Here is a 22,858-nt window from a genome sequence, read left to right on the forward strand (position 1 = left end):
TTGCAGAATATCTGTCAATAATGTGTAAGGAAATTATCAATTGAAAAATGATTATAAATCATTATCATCTGCTCATATCAACACATTAAATGGCCTCCACAAAGCTCTCATTTGAATCCTACCAAAATTTGTGGGAGGAGCTCTTCATAAAGATACAGAAAATCAAGCATAAAAATCTAGATGACTTGTGGCAATATTTGCAGGCTGTTTAGAACATGATTCCTGTTACCACAGTTCTGAACCTAGGATAGTCAATGCCAAAGCAAGCCATGGCTGTTCTCAAAGAATATGGAGGATATACAAAATATTAATGTTTTATGTAATTTGTATTTACTTCTGTAATGATGCTAAACATTTTACAATATCTATTCACTTATTGCAATATGGTGCTTTAATTTGTAAATAAGTTATAAATATATGTTTTATAAATATGGTGCAATATATTTTAATATTATATATTGTGCTAAAACTCAAGTTTGAATTTTTTTTTCTTCAGAGTCATGAATATGTGCCACTACTGTATATTGGGAGCAGAAATATATCATTCTAATTACGGATTGAGAATACAATATATTACAAGAATATTATATTATAACAATAGAGGGTTAATCTTACCAATCATGAAAAAACATGTCAGCAAAGGCAAACTTACCAGGCTTGAAAAAACATGCCAGCAAAGTTAATAAAAATCTTGGATCATATAATTCTGATGCTTTGAAACATTCATCCTAAAATCACAAGAGTTTTTACAAAACTTTTTAAAATTTGCAAATCATTTAACAAAATAAAACACTAAAAAAAAACAATTAAGCAAATGGAAACACACTGTTAATTTTAAATGTATTGGAAATTTCCAAGCAGTTTGAATTAATCGCTTGCTATCTATTTGATTAAGAAAGCTGGAAAATACTCTTTCATGCATTAGGTGCTTTGGTTTATCTGTTCTGTATGCATCAAGTGCCCCAGCACCCCATAACAAAGGTTGAAACTGCTCAAAGGAAACACCACTTTCTTCAAACAGCATAAGTAAAGATAAAAGATATTGATCTGAACATAAAAAAAAAATTTTTTTTGTTAAAAGCAAATTTTAAATGAAGTTCATAAAAAAAATCATGTTATTAAAATAAATACCGCAATTACTAAGACTTGCACCATATGAAGCCAATAGAATTGGTACAAATGAATGACTACATAAATCAGGAGATAACTTCACCAAAGTCAAAAGAAATTTTACTAAAGATTCTTAAAAGAAAAACTTAACACATCATTATCATTATAATTAAAATACATTATAATTGAAAAAAAAAAAAAAAATTTAACACACCAAAACACATTTCAGTATTGACCTTACATATGTTATAACAAACCCTTTAATATCTTTATACGCTTTTTTAATTTTCGGCAGGGTAGAAGTTTAATGGTCAAAAACTTATTGCTAATAAAAATAATAAAAGCAAATAAAATATATATTGGGCTAAAAAATATTGAGAATTAAAAAAAAAAAAGAATATTTATTTTTAATTCCATAACTAACCTTTAACAATAAATAACAATAACAATAAAAATACCATCATTGTCTTTAATAACATGCCAACCTATAGGCTATGAATGATGTTGGCATAAAACTCTTTAGGCTTTGAATCAAAGTGCCTCTTTGCTAGTAAATCTTTTATTGCACAAGTTGTTGCTTACTGATCAGAAGAAGTAATGACCTGTTGGCATTATGTTGGGAGTAGTGCAAATGAGGAAACACATCTTGGCCAAGCTCCAACAGTTTTGCTATGTTGATTTTGCAATGTAGACAAAGGTTGTCATGGAGGAAGTAAACTTTTATGTGCTAAGTGTTGTGCTTGTTGAAGCTACTGTTTAGTGGAAGCAAACCTGTCACACTATACTGTGCACTTCTTACCAAACCATAAAAACACCGTTATAGGTGTAGATCAGCATATAGTTAATCTCAGATAGTTTTTCATATTAGCTGCTTTAAATGCTCTAAATCCGATTCGATACATAATCTGGATTTATCATTAAGTTCTTATTATGAAAGCATTAAAAGCAATACTGTTGACTCAGACCCAGAACATTTTTTACAAGCACTTACTGCATGTACATATATTAGGAATATTTTACAATACCTACATTAATATACTTTCTTAAAAAACAAATTAGTGGTTATATTTGCTTTAAAATTGTTTTTGTTGACTTGGTCCTGACAAAAAGCTTCAATGTAGCATATATAGCAACTGCATATTAACCATTTATATACCACTCTTTTGTATGGAGTAGCATTGGTGCAGTCTATGTATGGCTATAATGCTTATATCATTATAAACTACATTAGATAAGTTACACTATACTAGTGTAACGAAAGTTACACTACACTTGTATGAAAGTTTCATGTGAGTCATGTGTGGGAAACACGTGTGGGAAACACATATATTAACTATATATTTACCACTCTCTTTTATGGAATGACATTGGTGCAGTCTATGTGTGGCTATAATACTTGTGCAGCCTACGTGCAGATTATGTGTTTGGCTATAATGCTTAGACCAATCAAGACTGAACATATTTTTATGGTATATATAAAACATTTCTATAAAATACATTTATTTATTTTTTACAGGAAAATTTCATGTGGGCTAATGGCTTTTATTTTATATGTATACTTATTCCTATAAGAATGTGTATTAGGGCAGCTCAATTTTAGAGTTGAAATTTTGGACTGGTTTAGATAGGTGCCTGATAATATAACCATTTCATAAAAATTTGATCAACAAACTTTATTATTTGTTTGACATAATATTAAAAGTAATGTAATTTAAAAGTTTCAATTTAAATGTTAAAAGGTGTTGGAAGAAAATACTTTTAACCATCTAGAAATACAAATTTTAATGTTTAAATATATATTTAATTAATATATTTAAAATGTTTTAAAAACATAAAATTATATAAATTTATTTTTTAAGCAGGGGAGACCAAGGCTAGTTGCATCAATATTTTTAAAACTACTTTTATCTCATATTTTTTTTTTCAACATATTTTTCAAGGTCGTAAAATAGATTTAGTGAAGTATCAATGCAACATTGATAAATATAAAACTTAATTATTCCGCATTAGTGAAAGAAAAAAGGAAAAAAAATGTTGTAATTTACCATGCATTGGAGCAAGTTGCAGCACAATTTCCTATATTGTAATTATAAATTTTTTTTTTCTGGCAACAAAAATTTTATAATTACATTAAAGGAAAGTAGTATTTTCATTGAGCTGCAATACTTATATTCACATATACTTACATTCACATATACCTGACTTGTTTAGTAAACTGATAATCACATTCAAAGACGAATTGAAGAAATTAAATAACAAGGATTATTATTTAAACTAATTTATTATTTTAACTCCTAAGTTTTTTTGAAAAAAAGTATTCTTTTTAATTAACAATAAATTAGTTAAGAAAAACGCAAGAAAAAGTTTTAGGATATTTAAGCTCTGTTTTTAGAATTTAAAAACACAATAACATTTTATTTTAAAAAGATCAGATTACAATCTAAAAAAATAAAACAATTGCTAAACAAAAGTTCATAAAAACAAATTGCTAAACAAAAATTCATAAAAACAAACTTGTTTGTTTTTATGAAATTTTGTTTTTTAGTTTTACAAATTTTTGTTGTTGTTTTCTGTTTGACTTGTAAGTCAAACTTAGAAAACAACAACAAAAATTTCCTAGCAATAAAGTTTCATTAAAAAACAAACAAGTATGAAAGAGTTCATTGCATTTCAATTCAACAATTAGATTTCTTAAATATTTTTTTTGTTGATGAAGAATTATTAGCTTTGTTTTCTAGAACTAATTTCTTCATTAAAAAAACAAGCAAATTTCTTATATATATATATATATATAAAAAAAAAAAAAAATTCTTAATAACTTTTAAAATTTTTAATTTATTACAATAAGTTTTTTATAGCTGATATGTTATAACTATAGTTATGTAATAAAAAAAAAAAAAAATTAGGAATAATGTATGAAAACCATTCTTTAAAAAGTTTATATACTTTAAAAGTTAAATGTTTTTTGTACAATTTTTTTCAAACTTCCGCATAAAGAAAAAGTTTAAAAAATATAAGAAAAGAAAAGTTAGAAACAATTATTTTATTACATTTAAGTATTTATTTTTAAATTTATTTCTTGTTATTTTTTTCTTATTCTTGTTTACCTTTAAGCAATTAAAAAAACAAAACAAAAAAACAATCAATAAATTCTTTTTTATTTAGCAAAAGTAACATTAACATGTGTTTAGTTTAGTTGATTTATTTTATTTAATTTGCACAAAGATTAAACATTAAATGTTAAACATAACTTGTAGTAAACAAACTTAAGATTTATCTGTTCAAACAGCAAGTTATGAGTATTTTATTTATAAATAAAAGTTACCTAAAAAAAAATTTAAAATACACACCTTTAACTATGTCTTCCTTTTGCATTACCTGCAAAAACATTGAATGACTTATAAACATTGAGTAAAGTTCTTTTAATGTTAGGACATTCAAATCTTGAAATTTTTTTATTTTATAAAACAAACTAACAGCCATTGAGAGCAAATTAATACATTTACTTTCTGCATAATAGTTTTTCACTATAACTGTAACAAACTCATTCCACAAAGAAGCTAATGTTTTCAATTTCGTGGAATACTTTTTAACATCCAATTGACTGATTAATTCTAAAGTTGGCTGGAGGTGCTCAAAAACCCCTCTATCTTTTGAGTTGATAATTCTTAAAAGAATTTGAGCAACACCATCTAACAATAACATTGCATACTTTTTGTGTTCTTTTATAGATGACACAATGTGAATGTAGAGGATAAGATTCTCCTCATTCTCTAAGTTCAAAATAATAACCTTAACAAACTCTGCTTTTTCATCAAGTGAAAGAAATGTTTGAAGCCAAACAAGAACATCTATGAATCCTGGGTATTTTGAGTTTAAAATTTTTTCTAAATGTATCTTTAGAATATTCCCTTAAAAATAAAATAAAATTACTGAGCATTACATCACACAAACTCACACCACTGCATCACACAAACTCACAACATTGCATCACACAAACTCACACCATTGCATCACACAAACTCACACACATTTTGACTTATTAAAATATATTTTAAAGTAAATTATTTAAATATTAATTATTTCTAAAATTTTAACCTATTTAGAATTATAACATATTTATTAGTATTATTATTTTGCTGCATAACAAAAGAAAAAACAAATATATTCAAAAAAGAAATCATAAAATAATAAAATAAATACCAACAATAAATAATAAAATAAATACCAACAACTTTATGCTGATCTTCAGTTAAAAGTTTGTAGTTAGAAGCAATTGACAAAAGTGGTAATAGATAAACCAAATTATCTGTGACAGAAAAATTTTGATGATCAATTTCAGTCACCATTGAATCAACCCATTTTATATTTTGCTTTGACAACAGAAGAGCAGCATCTTGAAAAATCTTCTCTCCTAACTTTAACATCTTACATAAAATTTTATAACTAACATTAAGGGTTGGAAAATACTTATAAATTAACAGAAAGCATTTTCTTTGCTCAGTCTGATTTTTGTTTTTCCTTTTTAAACATTCATGCAAATAATCATTTAATCCAGATAAATCTGATAATATCTCTTTAAAAAAAAAGTTTTCGTTTATGATCACAAGTAAAGAGTTTAAACTGTAAATGTACGAAGAGGATACTTTTGAGCATTGCTCTACAGAAAAAAGATCACAAGTCACTTTTTTTAATAACTCTACAACAGCAAAAGAAGGTAGATAAGCTACTATATTTTTTAAAATCCCAAAAACTGCCATCATATTAGCTTCTTGTGAAATTTTTTTTCTCATTTGAAAAATCAAATCAACTAATCCATTAACAAACTCATTAACAGGTTTCTCTGTGTGATGTGTTTTTAGCTCAGGGAATTGCTGAAGACAGTAAGCTAGTGTCTGAGAAATAAGATCTTTCCAATTTAAAAATTCTTTAACGAAACTGGTTTGAAAAATAATCAAGTTGGCTGATATACTAGCAAATGTCCCACCCAAGTTTGAAATCTTGCTTAGCATAGTTTGAAAACTTGTTTTCAAGACACTGTCAATATGACTGATAACAATAGGCTGCATATCGCTATGATTAAGGACAGTAATTATATTGAAAAATAGGGGCAATATATAGTTTGTTAATGAATGTAAAGGCATTTCAGATATTTCTTTTACAAATAACTGTTGTGACGTCAAAAAAAAATTTAAAATATCTTTGATGTCTTTTGATGAAATATAGCTGAGCATCAATGCAGATCTGTATACCATTTCCACAACATTAGACTCTGCACACAAGTAAAAAAAAATTATTGTTTAAGAACTAATAAAACATACACAATATTGAGCAGCATTTACTAAACAAAAGTAACCAAAGGCTGCGTTTTGTTAAGTGTTGTTGTTATATATGCTGTAACTAACGCCATAAGATAATTGTTGTTGTTATATATGTTGTTTTATTTCTTGTTTTACTTTAATACTACTAACTTAATTTTATTTCAAAAATTCAAAGATATTGATATATAATGATATATGCATTAATATCATAAAATAAATAAAATCTTACGCATTATAACATCTTCCTTGTTTGAGTAAATTTTATTTGAGTTTGTCTAAAAGCACACAAAATAAACTAAATTAAAACAAAAAGAGAAAGAAAAATTATAACTTTTTTATTTAAAATCTGATAGTATTTCTCATCACAGAAAATGTAATATAAAATAAATAATTTTAAAAATAAGTAAACATAATTTAAAAGACTAATAGTAACCATATAATAATATCATTATAGACATAGGGGAAAAAACAAATAAAAGATGAAATCATATGAAACAACAACTGTATGAACATTTTTGGGGACATTTGCATATTAAAGATAATTTAATTATAGTAGTCAAGCATACTGTAACTAAAGGGAAGGGAAAAAATTATTATTAAATAATTCAATGCTGTCATATCAAACTTTGAAATGAGTTTACCGATTAAAATGTATTCTAATATAACATAATTTAACCTAAAAATTAGTTAATCACTTAAGTGTCTTGTGCTCTCCAATACAAATGGACTTCAAGATATAAAATGTTTTTAAACAAATTTTTAAAATCAAAACTTAATTTAATTTTATTGTTAAATTATATTATAGGACTAAAGTCATGTGTTGAAGTCATTTGTTGAAGTCATATGTTGAAGTCATGTGTTGAAGTCATGTGTTGAAGTCAAATTTTTGAATTGCTAGTGAATTTTTAAATATTTAAGAATGGTAACAATATCTTTTCTAGGTAAGTTTTACTAGTGTTTATTATTTGCAATAATTTATGCTCAATTATGTTAATGAATAATTTCTCAACATAATGGGTATGAAAAATTTTTTTACCTTCACTAATCTGTTGAGAAAACAAAAAGAAAAAAAGAGCAAGAAATAATTTGGAAGCAATATACTGCTACTTTCTTTAAAATGAGTTGCAGACAGTCTGTTACAAGTTTAAGAACTTTCAATATGGCATAAATAGCATAAAAGTTCTCAGCAAATTGATAGAAAGAGTAGAAAGTTGGGTTTAAATAGATGCAGTTTTTCAAAATATTGAACCGTTTAAGCACAACAATGCCTAAAAAATGCTCTTTGTTAAAAACAATTTGGTTTTTTAACAAAAATGCTAAAATAAATATTTAAATGCATTTTGGCTACATTAGAAACAGTTAAATAACTCAATTTATTTAGGTGCCCCAAGAACTCCTTATGGTCTAATCACAGAGCACCGCAAGCTTTTAATAGGAAGTTCATGACTCTTTTCTGACTGATGTTGGAAAACTTGCCCAGAGGTGGGGTTTGAACCACAGATCCTTTGTTTCTGAGGCAAGTGCGCTACTACTGCGCCATGACTGCTTAACTTATTTCTGACGTTTAGAGTTTTTGCTTTCACTGTTAAAATCATTTTAAAATAAACATTTATTTTAAAATAAACATTCACTTTAAAGCAAACATTTATCTTTAATTAAACATTCACTTCGAAATAAACATTTATCTTGAAATAAATATTTAAATTAAGACCCTTTTATTTTAAGAGCTTTTTGTTGTGAGTTTTTTTAATTTTTAAGTTTTAGCAATTTAGTTATTATAATGCTAGTTTTTTTTCACTTACCCTGAAGGAACAGCTACATTCAAAGAAAACACAAAAAGGATTTCAAAACATTAAAAGTATTCACACTAAATTTTTTTTTTTTTTTTGCTTTAGGCGCCCCAAGAAGACCTAACAGTCTTGTCACAGAGCACCGCAGAAGAGCATTGAACTAGGAAGGTCAGGCTTCCTTCCTTACTGATGGCGCAAAATATGCCCAGAGCTCTCTTTGAACTTTTGATCTCTTGCTTCTAAAGCAAGCACTTTAACTTCTGCGCCACAGTCTTTCAAATGTTGATGGGAAGTAAACTATGGGAAATATCTTAAAATTTGATTTAAGATTAACCTTCATCAAATTCAAAAAAACATTTTTTTTGATGAAGGTTAATTAAGGTTAAACAAAATATTCTCTTAAAATATATAATAAATATAGTCTTTAAATATGAATAAACTTATCTAAAACTTTTCTAACACCCAACCCACTTTTTAAAATATCTAAAAGCTGGGTTTTTTTAGCTTGCGTATTACATATCCATTTTTTAAATACTTATTGAATAGGTTTAAATTTAAAAAAATATTAAACAATAAACAGTACAAGCATACTATAATTTTGCATACTAATTAAGCATACTATAATAATCAAACACAGTCACTAGTAACATAAATCACATATTGCTTCACCAGTAGTTTGAAATGAACAACAATCTGAATGAGCCCAAGTTGTACATTTTAAACATTGACTACCCTTCTCTCCTTTTGCAGCCTTATTCCATAATCTATTACAAACATAACATTTCCAGTCTTCAACACTTAAACTTCAACCCTTTCTTTACCCTTTCCTAATACACATTTATTTTCTATTTTCTGTTTTTTTTTTTAACTTTTCAGAGGATTTAAATAGTGATTTTCAAAATCTAACAAATTAATGCTTTTTGTATGTATTTTATGCCCATCTAAAATTAAAAGAACTTTATTTTCGAAAGAAGCTCTAGTGTGCTTTGTAAAATGTTTTATATACTATAAATGTATTATAAACAGATCAATTGTAATCCAGTCATTTTAAAAGCATCCCCCAATTGCTCCAGTTGGAGCATGATTTATAAGCTTTAATTTCATTCTCTTTCTCTTGAAAATCATCATTGGTGGAATAAATTGTCCAGTCACATTTATAGCACAAACAACAGTTGTTGTTTTACCGCATTTACCAGTAGTTACAGAGGAAAAACAATGTTTTTCTTTTTTTTTTTAACTTTTACAGGTATGTACAGTCATAATGCCTCACATTCATCACAGTTAAAAATTTGATGAGATTCAAACTTGTATTTTTCATAACAATTTCTATACTATTGAAATAAATGTTCACAGAATTGCTGTTTAAATCATAAACACAATTTAAAGACAACCTTTGAGGCTTTCTGATTGAAAGGTCTGGATGTCTCTTTAAAAATTCACTTACAAAATCTCTTCCTGCAACATCATTATATTTTTTAACTGGGTGAACTATTTTGTACTTTTCGACATACTCAAAGACAACTCGTTGAATGTCACTTATGGACAATCCATAATAAAATTCTTTTATGCAGTTAACTAATTGACTTTTAGTGTCATCGGGCAGTACTTTTTTAAATAAAACTTTTAAGTGATCTTTTATGTATATAAATAGTCTAAATTCTTTAGTTTTCTTTGAATCCTCCTGTGTAAAGCATCTTTATTTACATTAAATATCAATGCTGCTTTTCTCAATGACATCTCTTTTAACTTTACGGAGTCGATTGCCAATAACATGCTTTGCTCAGAAAAATTGCCACGAATAGTTTTTTTCTTATAGTTTCTAACCATATTTAACTTTTTATATATATATATATATATATATATATATATATATATATATATATACATATATATACATATATATATATATATATATATACATATATATATATATATATATATATATATATATATATATATATATATATATATATATATATATATATACATATATACATACATATATATATATATATACATATATATATATATATATATATATACATATATATATATATATATACACATATATATATATATACACATATATATATATATATACACATATATATTTATATATTTTTTGTTAATTCACCTCCCAAGACCCAGAAGGCCACTACAGAAGAGGAGGCTACTTAATTGTGGTTATAACCCTCTCCCAACTATATAACTCCAAAACACGAACAAGGCCGCTGTGTGGAGAAACAAGTTGAGCGCGGTACTACCAGGGAACGTGGTGGGGATCGAACGCGGAACCTCTTGCTTATGAAGCGAGCGCTCTACCACTACACCACTACTGCAATCTATATATATACTACCGCAATATATATATATATATACACACAATATATATAAATACCGCAATATATATATATATAAATACCGCAATATATATACATATATATGCACAACCGCAATATATATATATATATATATATATATATATATATATATATATATTAGGGGGTTGATTTTTTTACAACTATACATGGGTATAGTGCCAAAATCTGACATTCTACATGAGATTACCAATTGCAAAAGTTTTACTGACTAAAGTTTCAAAAATGTCCCCCGTAAGTAAAAAAATATAACGTAAAAATCGACAAATTAACAGAAAAATAGCAATTTATTTTTACAAAACTTTCTGTTCATTAATATACAAAGATCAATTGTTTGTGCAATTTAAGAGTTGTTGTGCAGAATAAATCTGAAGTTCATCTTGTCAATATCTTTTGCATAAATTTCTTGCATAATTTTTATGGCTCTTTCCTCACAGATATTAGATCTCCGAATTCCTTGTATGCGACTGGGCTCCTGGGACCAAAATGTTTTCAAGGTTTTCATGGCTGTAGTTGAAGTTATTGCTTGCTCTAAATTGTTAAAATTATGTTCTAAGTATTGCATGTCAGAAAACCATATATCAGACCAGGCTGATGTAATGAAGTCACAAACCATGCGAAGTTGATTATTATTCGACTCATTTAAAATATATGCCAAAAGAGCATAGATTGCTTTTGAATTCCATCTGGCATTGTTCAATGATGGCAGACTTTTGAATTTTATAGCCAGATAGCTACCATTCACCTTCATGTATCGGTAACTTTGTACCAACTCAAACAAAAAGTCCATATCATCTCTCCATTTATTAGTCTTTACTTTACAAATTTTTTCACCTTGCTTAAAGTTTGATTTTAAATTTTCATAGTTTTTTTGCAGGTTTACAATAAATTTGTAATGTATTTCTGGTGATGAGCTTTTTCCTTTATCTAAAATTTCATTCATGGAATGCTTCAAAATTGTGTCTAACACATGATGCTGACAACCAAAAGTTGAACTGGTTCAAGATTTTTTCTTTCAAATTCTCTTTGAAGTTGGCTTACAACTCCATTATTACTTCCAGTATTAACACTTGTGGTATCAGATATTATAACTTTAATACTACTCCATAGTTGAAATTTATCTAGCACTTCAGCTATTCCACTGTAAATACTATTAGCTTTACCATCACCCAGTTTCAAAATGGCTAACTTGACCTCCTTTTCTGCATTTTTTAAAATCAAGACTTGATACTCAATCCCGAAAATTCTTTTACCATCAAAATGCAACACCCAATCATCATTTTTTAAATGATTAATCATATGCTTTTCCATTTTTTGAGCTTCTGACATTGTAGCTCTATAAACCCCAGATTTGGATGGTGCTTGCACATTAACACCACATTCAGATAAATTTTTGTAAACTTCTGCTGCTTTCTTAATACTTAGTTTTGACTTCTTAACTAAGTTAACAGCAACAGTGGTGTTCTCATATTTTCTCTTTGTTTTTTGGCCTGGCGGATTATAATCAGAATCTTGCTCATCATCTTGTTCATTGTCTCCTTTATTGTCATCACTGACCTCTACTGTACCTGTTTCAGCTATGATAGTTCTCTTCTTGCCAGCTTTAGATGGATGTACTTTAATAATTTTTGATGTGCAATAACCAGCTTGACCATCAGTTTTCACCTGTAATATATAAAATTCTTTATCTTCATTGCTAAGCCAGTTACCATTCACTTTGGTTATATCAAATAAATAATCCCACTTTTCTTCAAAACATTGTTTGGATTTTTGAACAGAATGATATTTCTTAATAAGAATTTCTACTTTTTTTGTTATAGACCTTTCATTAATTTTTGGTAAACTCAGTTTAAGCCATAAATCAGATAATTCTGCGCCAACCATTTTACATCTGGAATACACTGACTTCTCTAAATTTGATAAGTAATTATACCGACCAATAACAGAATAAGCTTTTGGCATTTTATTCATAATGCCAAGTGGCTGCAAAACTTTGTGTATGTGAGATCTTGTTGATTTTGATTTCTCAAAGTGGACTAGATTTTTTGTCCAGGCTTTGATATTTTCAGGTTTTTCAGCTATCTCGGAGCTTATTCTGGACATTCTGAAATATAAAGTAAATTGAAATAGTTTTAAGTTACATGCAAAATTAAAATGAAATCTAGTAAACACAAAAAATCACCATGATTGGAACACGTTTATCTTGACTGCTAATGACAATAATTCAATCTTGTGCTTGCAGAAATTGATAACATCATGCATTCAAACAATGTATACTCAAACTTATATACTTATATGTTTGTTTATTTGTATCACGCTACACCAATGATATTGTAAATATTATAATTACAATATCTTTGTGCTACACATTAAAAATTGTTAAAAAACATTTACAATTTTTTATTTTCATATTACAATTTCATATTTACGGGTGACATTTTTGCAATCAAATGTCTTAAGGTATACATTTTTATAAATAAATATAAAAATGTCAGCTTTTAAAAATATACCCATTGATTTTAAAAAATTAATTGTTCTGTTTGTTGTTTTCATTTAAAACATTAAATAAACATGGTTGATATCGGCAAAACAAACAAAACAAAAACTTCTTGTTTTGCCCAGCAACATGTTGGCATTGAAATTTAGCATTTTCCTGGCAATTTAGTAATAGAAATAAAATATCAATGTATGGAAATGATAGAGCAATCCTTAAAGGTGATAATAAAACACAAACTATAAATATAAAATCTTTTTCCACTGGTTGAGATAAAAAAAACACTAAGAAAAATAAAAACAACGCATCAAAATTCACAATTGTCACATAGCCAAGAGATGAAATGGTTGTCCTACTCTTCATTTTCTTTATTTCAATGTGACTCAAGATATTTTTTGTAACAATAAATAATTTTAGAACACAACTAAACTTTTAAAAATCATTAAAACAATAAATTGCGAGGTTAAGATCATTATAAATGCAGTATGTCTCATTTTGCCCCACCTTACCCTACTAATAAAAATTCAAAATTAGTGTAAATATTTAAATAGAAAATACCATAAGTACATTTCCATTCAATTTGTATAAAAAAAAATATTTTAGAATTTCAGAAGTACAAAAATATAACGATGTCAAAATTAATGAAAAGAGTATTTGAGAAAGTATTTAGTTGTTTTAAATTGTGCCTTATGAAATAATGAACAATTTGTTCTTAACGAAGTTACATTCAACTTCATTTTAATTTTTTTCAGTTTACAGTTTGCAACAAAATAAGAATAAGTGTAGTAAGTATTTGATGGACAAATAAATTACACCAAACAAATTACTTAAATTATATATGTTTCTTAAGTGTTAGGACAAGTGGTGTTCATATCATAAACAAACCTTTGAAAATAACTTTATAGTTAATTATACTTTCCATAACAAAATATCTATCAAGATGTTAATAAAAAACTTTGCTACTTTTAACAATATTTTGCTGAAGGTAAGTTTTTAGCAAAGGTAAGTCTATTATAATTCTATATAAGTCTAATAAGTACTATATAATTCTAGCAAAGATAAGCTCCTTAATTATTTTTTTCTAAATCTAGGCTGAGTAGTTCTCTTTTATAGTTGATATTTGACACCAATAAAAAAATAACATAAACAAAATTTAGATTTTCCCTTTTGCAGTTTTGACCAACAATACAATTAAATAATGAATAAAAATAGTTTTATCACAACTAAATTTTCTTTAAATGATGAGAAATTCAGATATTTTTAAGTAAAAAAAAATTGTTGTCACTATTTAATAAAAAAAAATTAAATTATAAAAATTAACTATATTATCAAATAATGACAAATAAGTTTGATTAAATCAACTTATTTGTTATTATTTAATAAAATTATTATAAAAAATAAAATATAATTAAAAAAATGAAAAATAAATTGGATTAAACCAACATAATTGTCTTTTTGTATTTGAACAAAAAAAAAAAACTAAATTATAAAAATTAACCATAAAAAGGTAAAACCAATACTAGTTGTGTAAATTAATTAATTTAAAAACCTTGTTGTGAGCACCCATTTATTATTCTAATCAGATGTTTTTATAATGGAAAATTAAGCATGATGGCAAAAAAAAATACTGAAAAAAAAAATTATTTGGAAAAGTTAAATAAACTCTACACTTTTTTTCTAATAAAGATTGACAGTTTTTTAATTCGCTTGATTAGAGTTTTCCAAACTTTACCAACAAAATTTCAACTTTTAGTAAAATGAAAATTTGTTCTATAAATTAAATAAATTGATATGGTTTGCTTTTATTAACAACTTGGTATGGTTTGTTTTTATTAACAACTTGATACGGTTTGTTTTCATTAACAATGTGTTATGGTTTGTTTTTATTATTGTCTTTTTATTTGTTTTCTACAAAAGTTTTTTTGCTTTGTCTTTAGAAATCATTAATAAAAAAATTTCACTGTTATTTACCATAAGATTGCAGAAAAACTGTAAAAATATTTAATTAAAATTCATATTTTGATATTTAATTTCCAAATTTGAGTTGTTGACGCCATTAGATAATAATACTTTCTATTAGTACTGTTAATTATTTTTATTGACTTGTATTGTTTTATAATTTATTTATGAGCATTTTTCCTAATAAAAACTTACTAACATAGAAAGACACTTCCTAGTTAACCATTTCAACTGGGTCCCAGGTGGAATTGACTGGGATTGAGCTGGGAATACTGGGATTGGGTTTGGGCTGGGAACTGATATGAGTGCCAGATGGGTCCCATACGGTGTAAAGTTATTGCCATAAATTGAATCTGGGTTTATACTGGGATTGGCATGAGGCTTCTAGGAATGGCTTATGACTGATTTGAAGCAATAGCATAGAAACAAAAAACAGGTCTCCTTTAGTGAAATAGGTCCATAGTTTTCAGCAAGTAATTTGTCCATTTATAGACCGAACTAAAGTTTGCTAATTTCTAGAGAGTGAGTAGTATTCCAGAATTAAAGAGTTTATGAAAGATTGTTGTAAATGCAAAAAATAGGGGTTTAGATGGGTAAGTTAATAATGTCTAAAATAGAAAAACTTAAGTTGTCATTATAAGTTCATTCAGGTTAATATCACTTTTTAACGATGGAAATTATTCAGAGGGATGTTAATATTCTTTTTTATGTGCTCTTTTTGCTTTAAATATTTCAGCTTTTACGGAACAATTAAGAAGATGGCAGTTTATTTTAAGTTTATAATTCTTCCATTTAGTTGAGATGTTGATATACCAAATGGATTTTTTTGCTTGGATTAGGTTTTTAATATGTGGAGTAACCCACGGATCATACTTTGTCTTTGTTATTAACGTTAGGGATAAATATATTCGCAAACAGCACAATTATTAGAAATTAATAAATTGAACATTTGATCAGCAGTTTTATGCAGAAATAAAATATTCCAGTTGATTGATGCAATAACATTTGATATTGAATCGTAATCACCTTTGCTGTAACAACTGAGATTCACTAAACAACTAAACAACTGAGATTCACTTTCGGGAAATGGTTTTGAAACTAAAAATTCTTATATGATACTTATGAGTCCCTTAGTATCATTACCTATTATAGAATTAGGAAACAATTTTAAAATAGAATTACTGTTGTAGGTAAATAACATATGGTTTGAGCAATCATAGAGCCTGGACTTAGGAAATGTAATATGTTAAAACTATCAAGAATGAATCAAAAATGAATTCATAGGGCTTCCTAATTAAGCTATGAGCTAATTTAAAGGATTCAGCATATTATACTAAATTAGCATCATTTGGTCTATGTATAACCTATATATAAGTATTTGTTTATTGTTAACTTTTACAGATACCAAAACTTGTTTGAGAAAAGTTTTATAGAACTAATTAACTTTATGAGAGATAAATACATCAGTAATGAAGATAGCTACACAGCCACTTCGACACCTATCTTAGCAATCTTTTTTTTTAAAGTGAGTTATTGTTTTAATACAATAGCTTCACTATTGTACTTTGTTTTAAAACCTCACAACATCATACTAACCACTTAACTAAATTGTATATTTATGAGTTGATACAATTTGTTTTAATTTTTTAGATGTAAATAAATAAAAAGCTCACTATTTGAATATTAGTCAAAATTATAATTAAAGTTGAAAAAATAGTCCGAAAAAGAGTTTGTGGTTCTTAGCTATATAATAATAGAAAAAATTGCTAATGTTGCTATGTTTATATACATGTATATTATTTTTAAGAATGACAACTTTTAAAAAAAAAATTGAAAAATTTGTTTATTTTTGTCAAGTCACTATGAAAGGATCTTGCTTACCATTTATGTTATTTATGCAATAGAGTAGTATTTTATTTATACAAGAATAGTTCAGTGGGCATTTATAAGGCACATAGTATTATTATGTGCCTTATAATTCCCAGAACTGGTATTGTATAAATAAAATACTACTATATGGCATAAACAACATACATGCTAAGCATTATTTTTAATAATAGAGAGCATTTTTTTTTCAAATTTTCTAATATGGTCTGTATTGTAACCACATTGTAACAAAATTATTTGTATATAATAAAAATTTCAACTATCACAGGCTGTTATATTATTTTTTTATAGTATGTTGTAAAATAAATTAAATATAGAATTATAAAATGCTTCTCAACTTTAATATAAAATTGAAAATATAGTTTTGTCCTGATTATTGCAAAAAAACTTATGACAAGTTTTTTCCAATATTTAAGATCAAAACTTTTTTCAATTCAACATTGAACTTAAAAAGCGGTTTATTTTCACAACATGTTTGAATAATCATGAATGTTTTATTTTCACAACATGTTTGAATAATCATGAATGCTTTGTAAGTATTTGAAAACTTGTCATTGTGTTATTGATTATATGATTACATCATAATATAGTAATGTTTGATATCTTTTTTCATAACTTAATAAATACATGCATAATATTATATTATTGTATGGGTATAAAATATAACCATATGAGAGAACTACTGAGGCAGAATAGAACAAATGTCGAGCAGTTTGAATCAAATCTTGTATAATAATAGTTTTTTGTTGCTTAAAAATATTATGAAATTCAATCTGTTTTTTAAACTGATTCATACAAATTATGTCAGATCAAATATTCATGATTCAATATGAATAAATATCTTTTTTTTTTTTTTTTTTTTTTTTTTTAAACATCTTTGCTTCCAACAAGGCTGCAAGCAGCCACTAATTAAAGTTGGAAGTTACTAAAAGAGAAAAGATGAAGATTGTAGAGCAAGATAACGATTGACGGATGACTTAAAAGATTGCAAATGATATGATTCAGGAAAGCAAGATGAAGGAAGCGAATTCCAAAGAGCTGATGTTCGAGGTAAAAAACTAGACAAATAAGAGTTTTTGTAGCACTTAGGAACAGTCACAGAAAAAGGATGACACTTAATTGAATGACGAGTAACACGAGAATGAATTTAGTAGATGGCACAAGAGAAAGAGAAGCAACATTACGACGATGTGATAATGGTTGGAGGTTGGCTGCAAGAGCAGGTCCAACTATGTTTACAATACGTTTTTGTACCTTGTCTAAAAGAGAAAGGGCATCATTAGAAGATCCGCCCCAGATATGGCAACAATATTCCATACAAGGCCGGATTGGAGATTTATAGAGATAGAGAATAGAATCCGAAGTAAGAAAGTGACGAGCTCGATAAAGAGATGCAACCTTAGCAGATGCTAATTTTGCAACTGATTTGATATATGGTTTCCAAGAAAGATTGGAAGTAAGAGTTAGTCCTAGAAGATGAAGAGTAGGTGACTCATCGAGTACATCACCCTTCATAAATATAGGAAGATCTAAGTTATTGCGATAACGATTAGCTGAAAAAAATTGAGTTTTATCTGAATTAAAGTTCACTCAGAGAAAATTTCTTGAGGGAATTACACTTTAAAAAAAAACACTTAAAGAAGCTTGAGAGAATTTTTTTAAATATAAATTTAATGAATCATTTTTAATGTTTGAACAAAAGTTTTTTAACAAAAAATACCTTCTCTATCAAATCTATCCATTGCTTTGAGAAAGTAAAAAAGGATTCCAGTTGAACAGATGAAATCTTTGAAACAAACTTTACAATTTTTTTAGGCTCTTTACTACATGCTACAAATGTTTGAAGAACAGGAGCAACCACCTTTTCAGCCAAATCTTGAATAAAAAAAATGCAATTTTTCTTTTTTTGGTTAACTTTATAATTTTTGATTTTTCAATATACATTTTAAATAATCACATTAGATTTTCTATTTATAAGAAAATGCTGAACAGACTTTAATGTATGGTTCCATGCCTAGAAATGCTTTTTTATATAATATGTAGACAAAATACATTAACCATTTTTATACACCTTATGGTAGCATTTTTCCAAATGGTTTTGTGAACATTTAATAATCAAAGATTATTATATAATAGCTTATATAATAAGTAATATTAATGAATAAATTTAACTAAAACTGTTGATCACATAACATAAACTGTAGATAAAAAAACATTAACTATTAGCATAAAATATAAATTGCTAATCTTGAAAATTTTTTATCATGAAATAAAATTTGCTGATTGTGAAACATAAATTGTTAATATACACATAAATCACAGATTACACAACACAAATGATTGAAAATTACAATCAAGAAGTGATTTAACCAATGTCTTTACTTCCAACTAGGCTGCAAGCAATTGCTATTAGAGTTGCAAGTTAATGGAAGAGAAAAGATATAGTTTATAAAGCAAGATGCATATTTTTGCTATAGTTATATAAGATATAGTTTATAAAGCAAGATGCATATAATTATGCGGTAGTGGTGTAGTGGTAAGAGCGCTCGCTTTGTAAGCGAGAGGTTTGGAGTTCGACTCCCACCACGTCCCTGGAAGTACCGCGCTCAAATTAGTTTCTAGGCGCAGGGGCCTTGCTCGGCAAGGTTCGTGTTTCGGAGTTAAAGAGTTGAGAGAGGGTTGCACCACAAATAACAACTAAAAAATAAAAAACACAAAAAAATGAGTAGCCTCCTCGACTGTAGTGGCCCCCCTCGGGCCTTGGGGAGGTGAATAATCTAAAAAAAAAAATAAAAAAATAACAATTAACAGACAAAAAAGATTGCAAATTACATGAATCAGAAAAACAAGATGATAAGGAGCAAATTCTAAAGAAATGATATTCGAGAAAAAAAACTAGATAAATAAGAATTTTTTAGAGCATTTAGAAACAGTCACAGTAAAAGAATGAGACTTAATTGAAAGGCGAATAAATCAAGAATGAAAATTCTCTTACACACCAAAAAAAAAGGTATAATAGAGGTATGTTATTCTACCTAAAGGTAGAACTAATATTTTTATGGAAGAATAATCGCTTATTAAGTTTAAGCTGTTAAAATGGTAGAAAGTTCTACCCTTGAAGAGTTTTCTACCTTTGCGTTAGATGTCACCAGAATGCAGCTCGCAAACCATAAATTTTCTTTATTTTTATGAAAAGCTCTTACCTTAAAAATAAACTAAGCTGAGAATAAATAAAAGTATTTTATAGTTGATAAAAACTATTTAGTTGGTTTTTATATTAACAATAAAAACTTAAAAATAAACAACTTAGACAATTAAAAAATCAAATTATATATATTAATACCAGATTTATAGCTGCATCTGGTTTTAATGATACATGCGGCATTGCAGCAGTTAAAGATTTCAAATTTCGGTATGGAGTATTATTGTCAAGTTGAGTTTTGCAGAAAAGGGTTTTATAATGCACGAGGGTTAATCAATCACATGATGTTGCAGCATGGTCATGAAAAACATCTGAATTTGTCGTGTAGTTTAGATGGTTGTGTTTATTGCTATAACACTGTTAATACATATAGATGTCATGTTTTAAAATTTCATCAGTCTCATCTAGTTTCCATAACTTCTGATAAACTAAATTTATATAAAGATAGAGAAGAAAACGTTGAAAATATTGTGGAAGTGGAAGCAGAAAACATAGCAATTATTGAAAGTGTGGAAGAAAATGCTAAAAAATTAATGACAGAATTTTCTGATTTTTTAGAATCTTTTGGAAACAATTTATGTATAACACAGCTGCAGTTGCGCGAAAAACACATGCTGCCACTTTCAACAACTTCTTCAATATGTGATAAAATTAAATGTTTGCTTGATTTGTTACAGAACAGTATTGTATCATTAACAAGAAAAAGGCTTAAAGCGCTAAATATTGAATCAGATGATGACTCTGTGTTAAATCAATTATTATCATTTTCCTCAATTTATGACAGTGTCTCTCAACTGTTTGCAACAGATCGTCTTAGAAAATTATATATGGTAAATAACCTTGAGTTTATTTCCCCAATAGAACTTGATGTGCAGGCTAATGAACTTCATCAAGTAACTGAAAGTCTTGGTGGTTCTAACAATGTAATAAACAATGAAACATTGCCTTTGCCTGTTGTAGTAGCAAACACAGATAATAATATTTATACAATAGAAAATGAAAAAAATCTTTAAAAAAAAAAAAGTTGGTTATTATATTCCAATTCTTCAAAAAGATAATATATGGGCTAGTTGTGAACGGAACCGTTTACAAGCAGTTAAAAGTGATGGGATTATGCGAGATTATTCCGATGGTACACATTTTAAATCCTTAAATGGTAGTAGCAACTATTTTATTCGTTTACATCTGTATAATGATGAGTTAGAAATCTGTAATGCACTTGAAAGCAGTAGGGGTACTCACAAGGTTTCAATTTTTTATTTTATAGTTGGAAATATTGAAACTCATTTATGGACAAACCTTGATCATATTCACTTGGTATTAGTTGCGCAATATAGTACTGTCAAAATGTATGGATACGATAAAATTTTAAATAAACTAAGGAATGATATTAAATTGCTTGAGATAAATGGGCTTGATTTAAATATTCTTGGCAAAATTGAACATATCAATGGTACTATCGTTACATTCTCTGGAGATAATTTATCCTCTCATTTTTTTGGTGGTTTTTCTACATGCTTCTCATCTGGTAGAGTTTGTCATTACTGCATGATTTCGTTTAAGTTTCTTTCAAAAGTTCATTCAGAATCTTTATGCCAGTTGAGAACATTAGATTTACATAATTGTCATGTTCAAGAAGTAAAGACCGATAAATCACTCAGTAGTGTGTACGGTGTTTATAGCCATTGTTCTTTATCTAGTTTGCAGTATTTCAATGCAATTGAATGTTTCCCACCTGACTTTATGCATGATGGACTAGAAGGGCTTTTGAGTGTGAATTTTTCAATTGTTGTGAGAAATCTTATCAAAGAAAAATTATTCACTATTATTGAGTTGAAAGAAGAAATAGCAAACTTCAAGTATGGCATTCCAGATATTTGTGATAAACCTGGTATATTATGTGTTCCAAAAAATTTGGCAATATCCAATAAAACAATCCATGGAAAAGCAGTAGAGCGATGGTCACTATTTCATTTTTTGCCCATATTTGTCAGTCGTCTTGTAAAAAATAATGATATACTCCTAAACAATGACTTTTGGCAGCTTCATTTGCTTTGTTGACAAATTGTGCAAATCATTTTGGCACCAGAAATTGACATAAATTGGATCCCTATTCTTGAACATCTGATTCAAAGACATCATTCTCTACTTGAGTATCATTTATACCTAAAATACATTTTTTAGTACATTATCCTAGATTACTATTGCATTTTGGACCTTTGCAACACCTCTGGGTAATGAGACTTGAAGCTAAACATCAATATTTTAAACAAATTGCACGTCGTGTAAAAAATTTAAAAAATAACATTTACTTTGGCACAACGACATGAAATGCGCAAGTGAGTTATGAATTTTGGACAAAGCCCATACTATAAGGGTCAAGAAATTTTAAGTTGTCAAAAAATATTATCTATAGATTCACTTCCATTTGAACTTATTAATGCCATAGAAAAAAAATTTGTTAATAACCATCAAGTAAATCAATATGAGCAGATTATATCTACCGCAAAACTTAGAATTAATGGACAGATCTTTTATACAAGTACAAGTATTATTTGTCAAATAAAAGGTTGCGATGACATGCCTTTATTCGGAAAAGTTGAATATATATTATTGTTTCAAGGAACTTGGATTATTGGCTGTGTGTTGCAAATAGTAAAACAATATATAGAGTTTGCGGATTTTTACAATATAGAGCAGTCCAACAATTGGGTTGT

At 27.3% G+C, this 22,858-nt stretch overlaps 1 protein-coding gene across 1 annotated transcript in view; it reads right to left on the bottom strand.

The window, feature by feature from the left end:
- The window catches only part of LOC100204624 (uncharacterized), a 132,439-nt gene that overhangs the window by 35,717 nt on the left and 73,864 nt on the right, over positions 1–22,858 (bottom strand). Inside the window, exons 15-21 of the mRNA XM_065793968.1 lie at positions 18,660–18,814; positions 6,661–6,706; positions 5,339–6,382; positions 4,461–5,021; positions 1,132–1,242; positions 827–1,047; positions 653–728 (exon numbers count right to left, since the gene is read on the bottom strand). Coding sequence (XP_065650040.1) covers positions 653–728; positions 827–1,047; positions 1,132–1,242; positions 4,461–5,021; positions 5,339–6,382; positions 6,661–6,706; positions 18,660–18,814 — 2,214 coding nt within the window. The remainder of the gene's footprint in view (positions 1–652; positions 729–826; positions 1,048–1,131; positions 1,243–4,460; positions 5,022–5,338; positions 6,383–6,660; positions 6,707–18,659; positions 18,815–22,858) is intronic.

This window comes from Hydra vulgaris, chromosome 03 (genome assembly GCF_038396675.1).
Source record: "Hydra vulgaris chromosome 03, alternate assembly HydraT2T_AEP".
NCBI lineage: Eukaryota > Metazoa > Cnidaria > Hydrozoa > Anthoathecata > Hydridae > Hydra > Hydra vulgaris.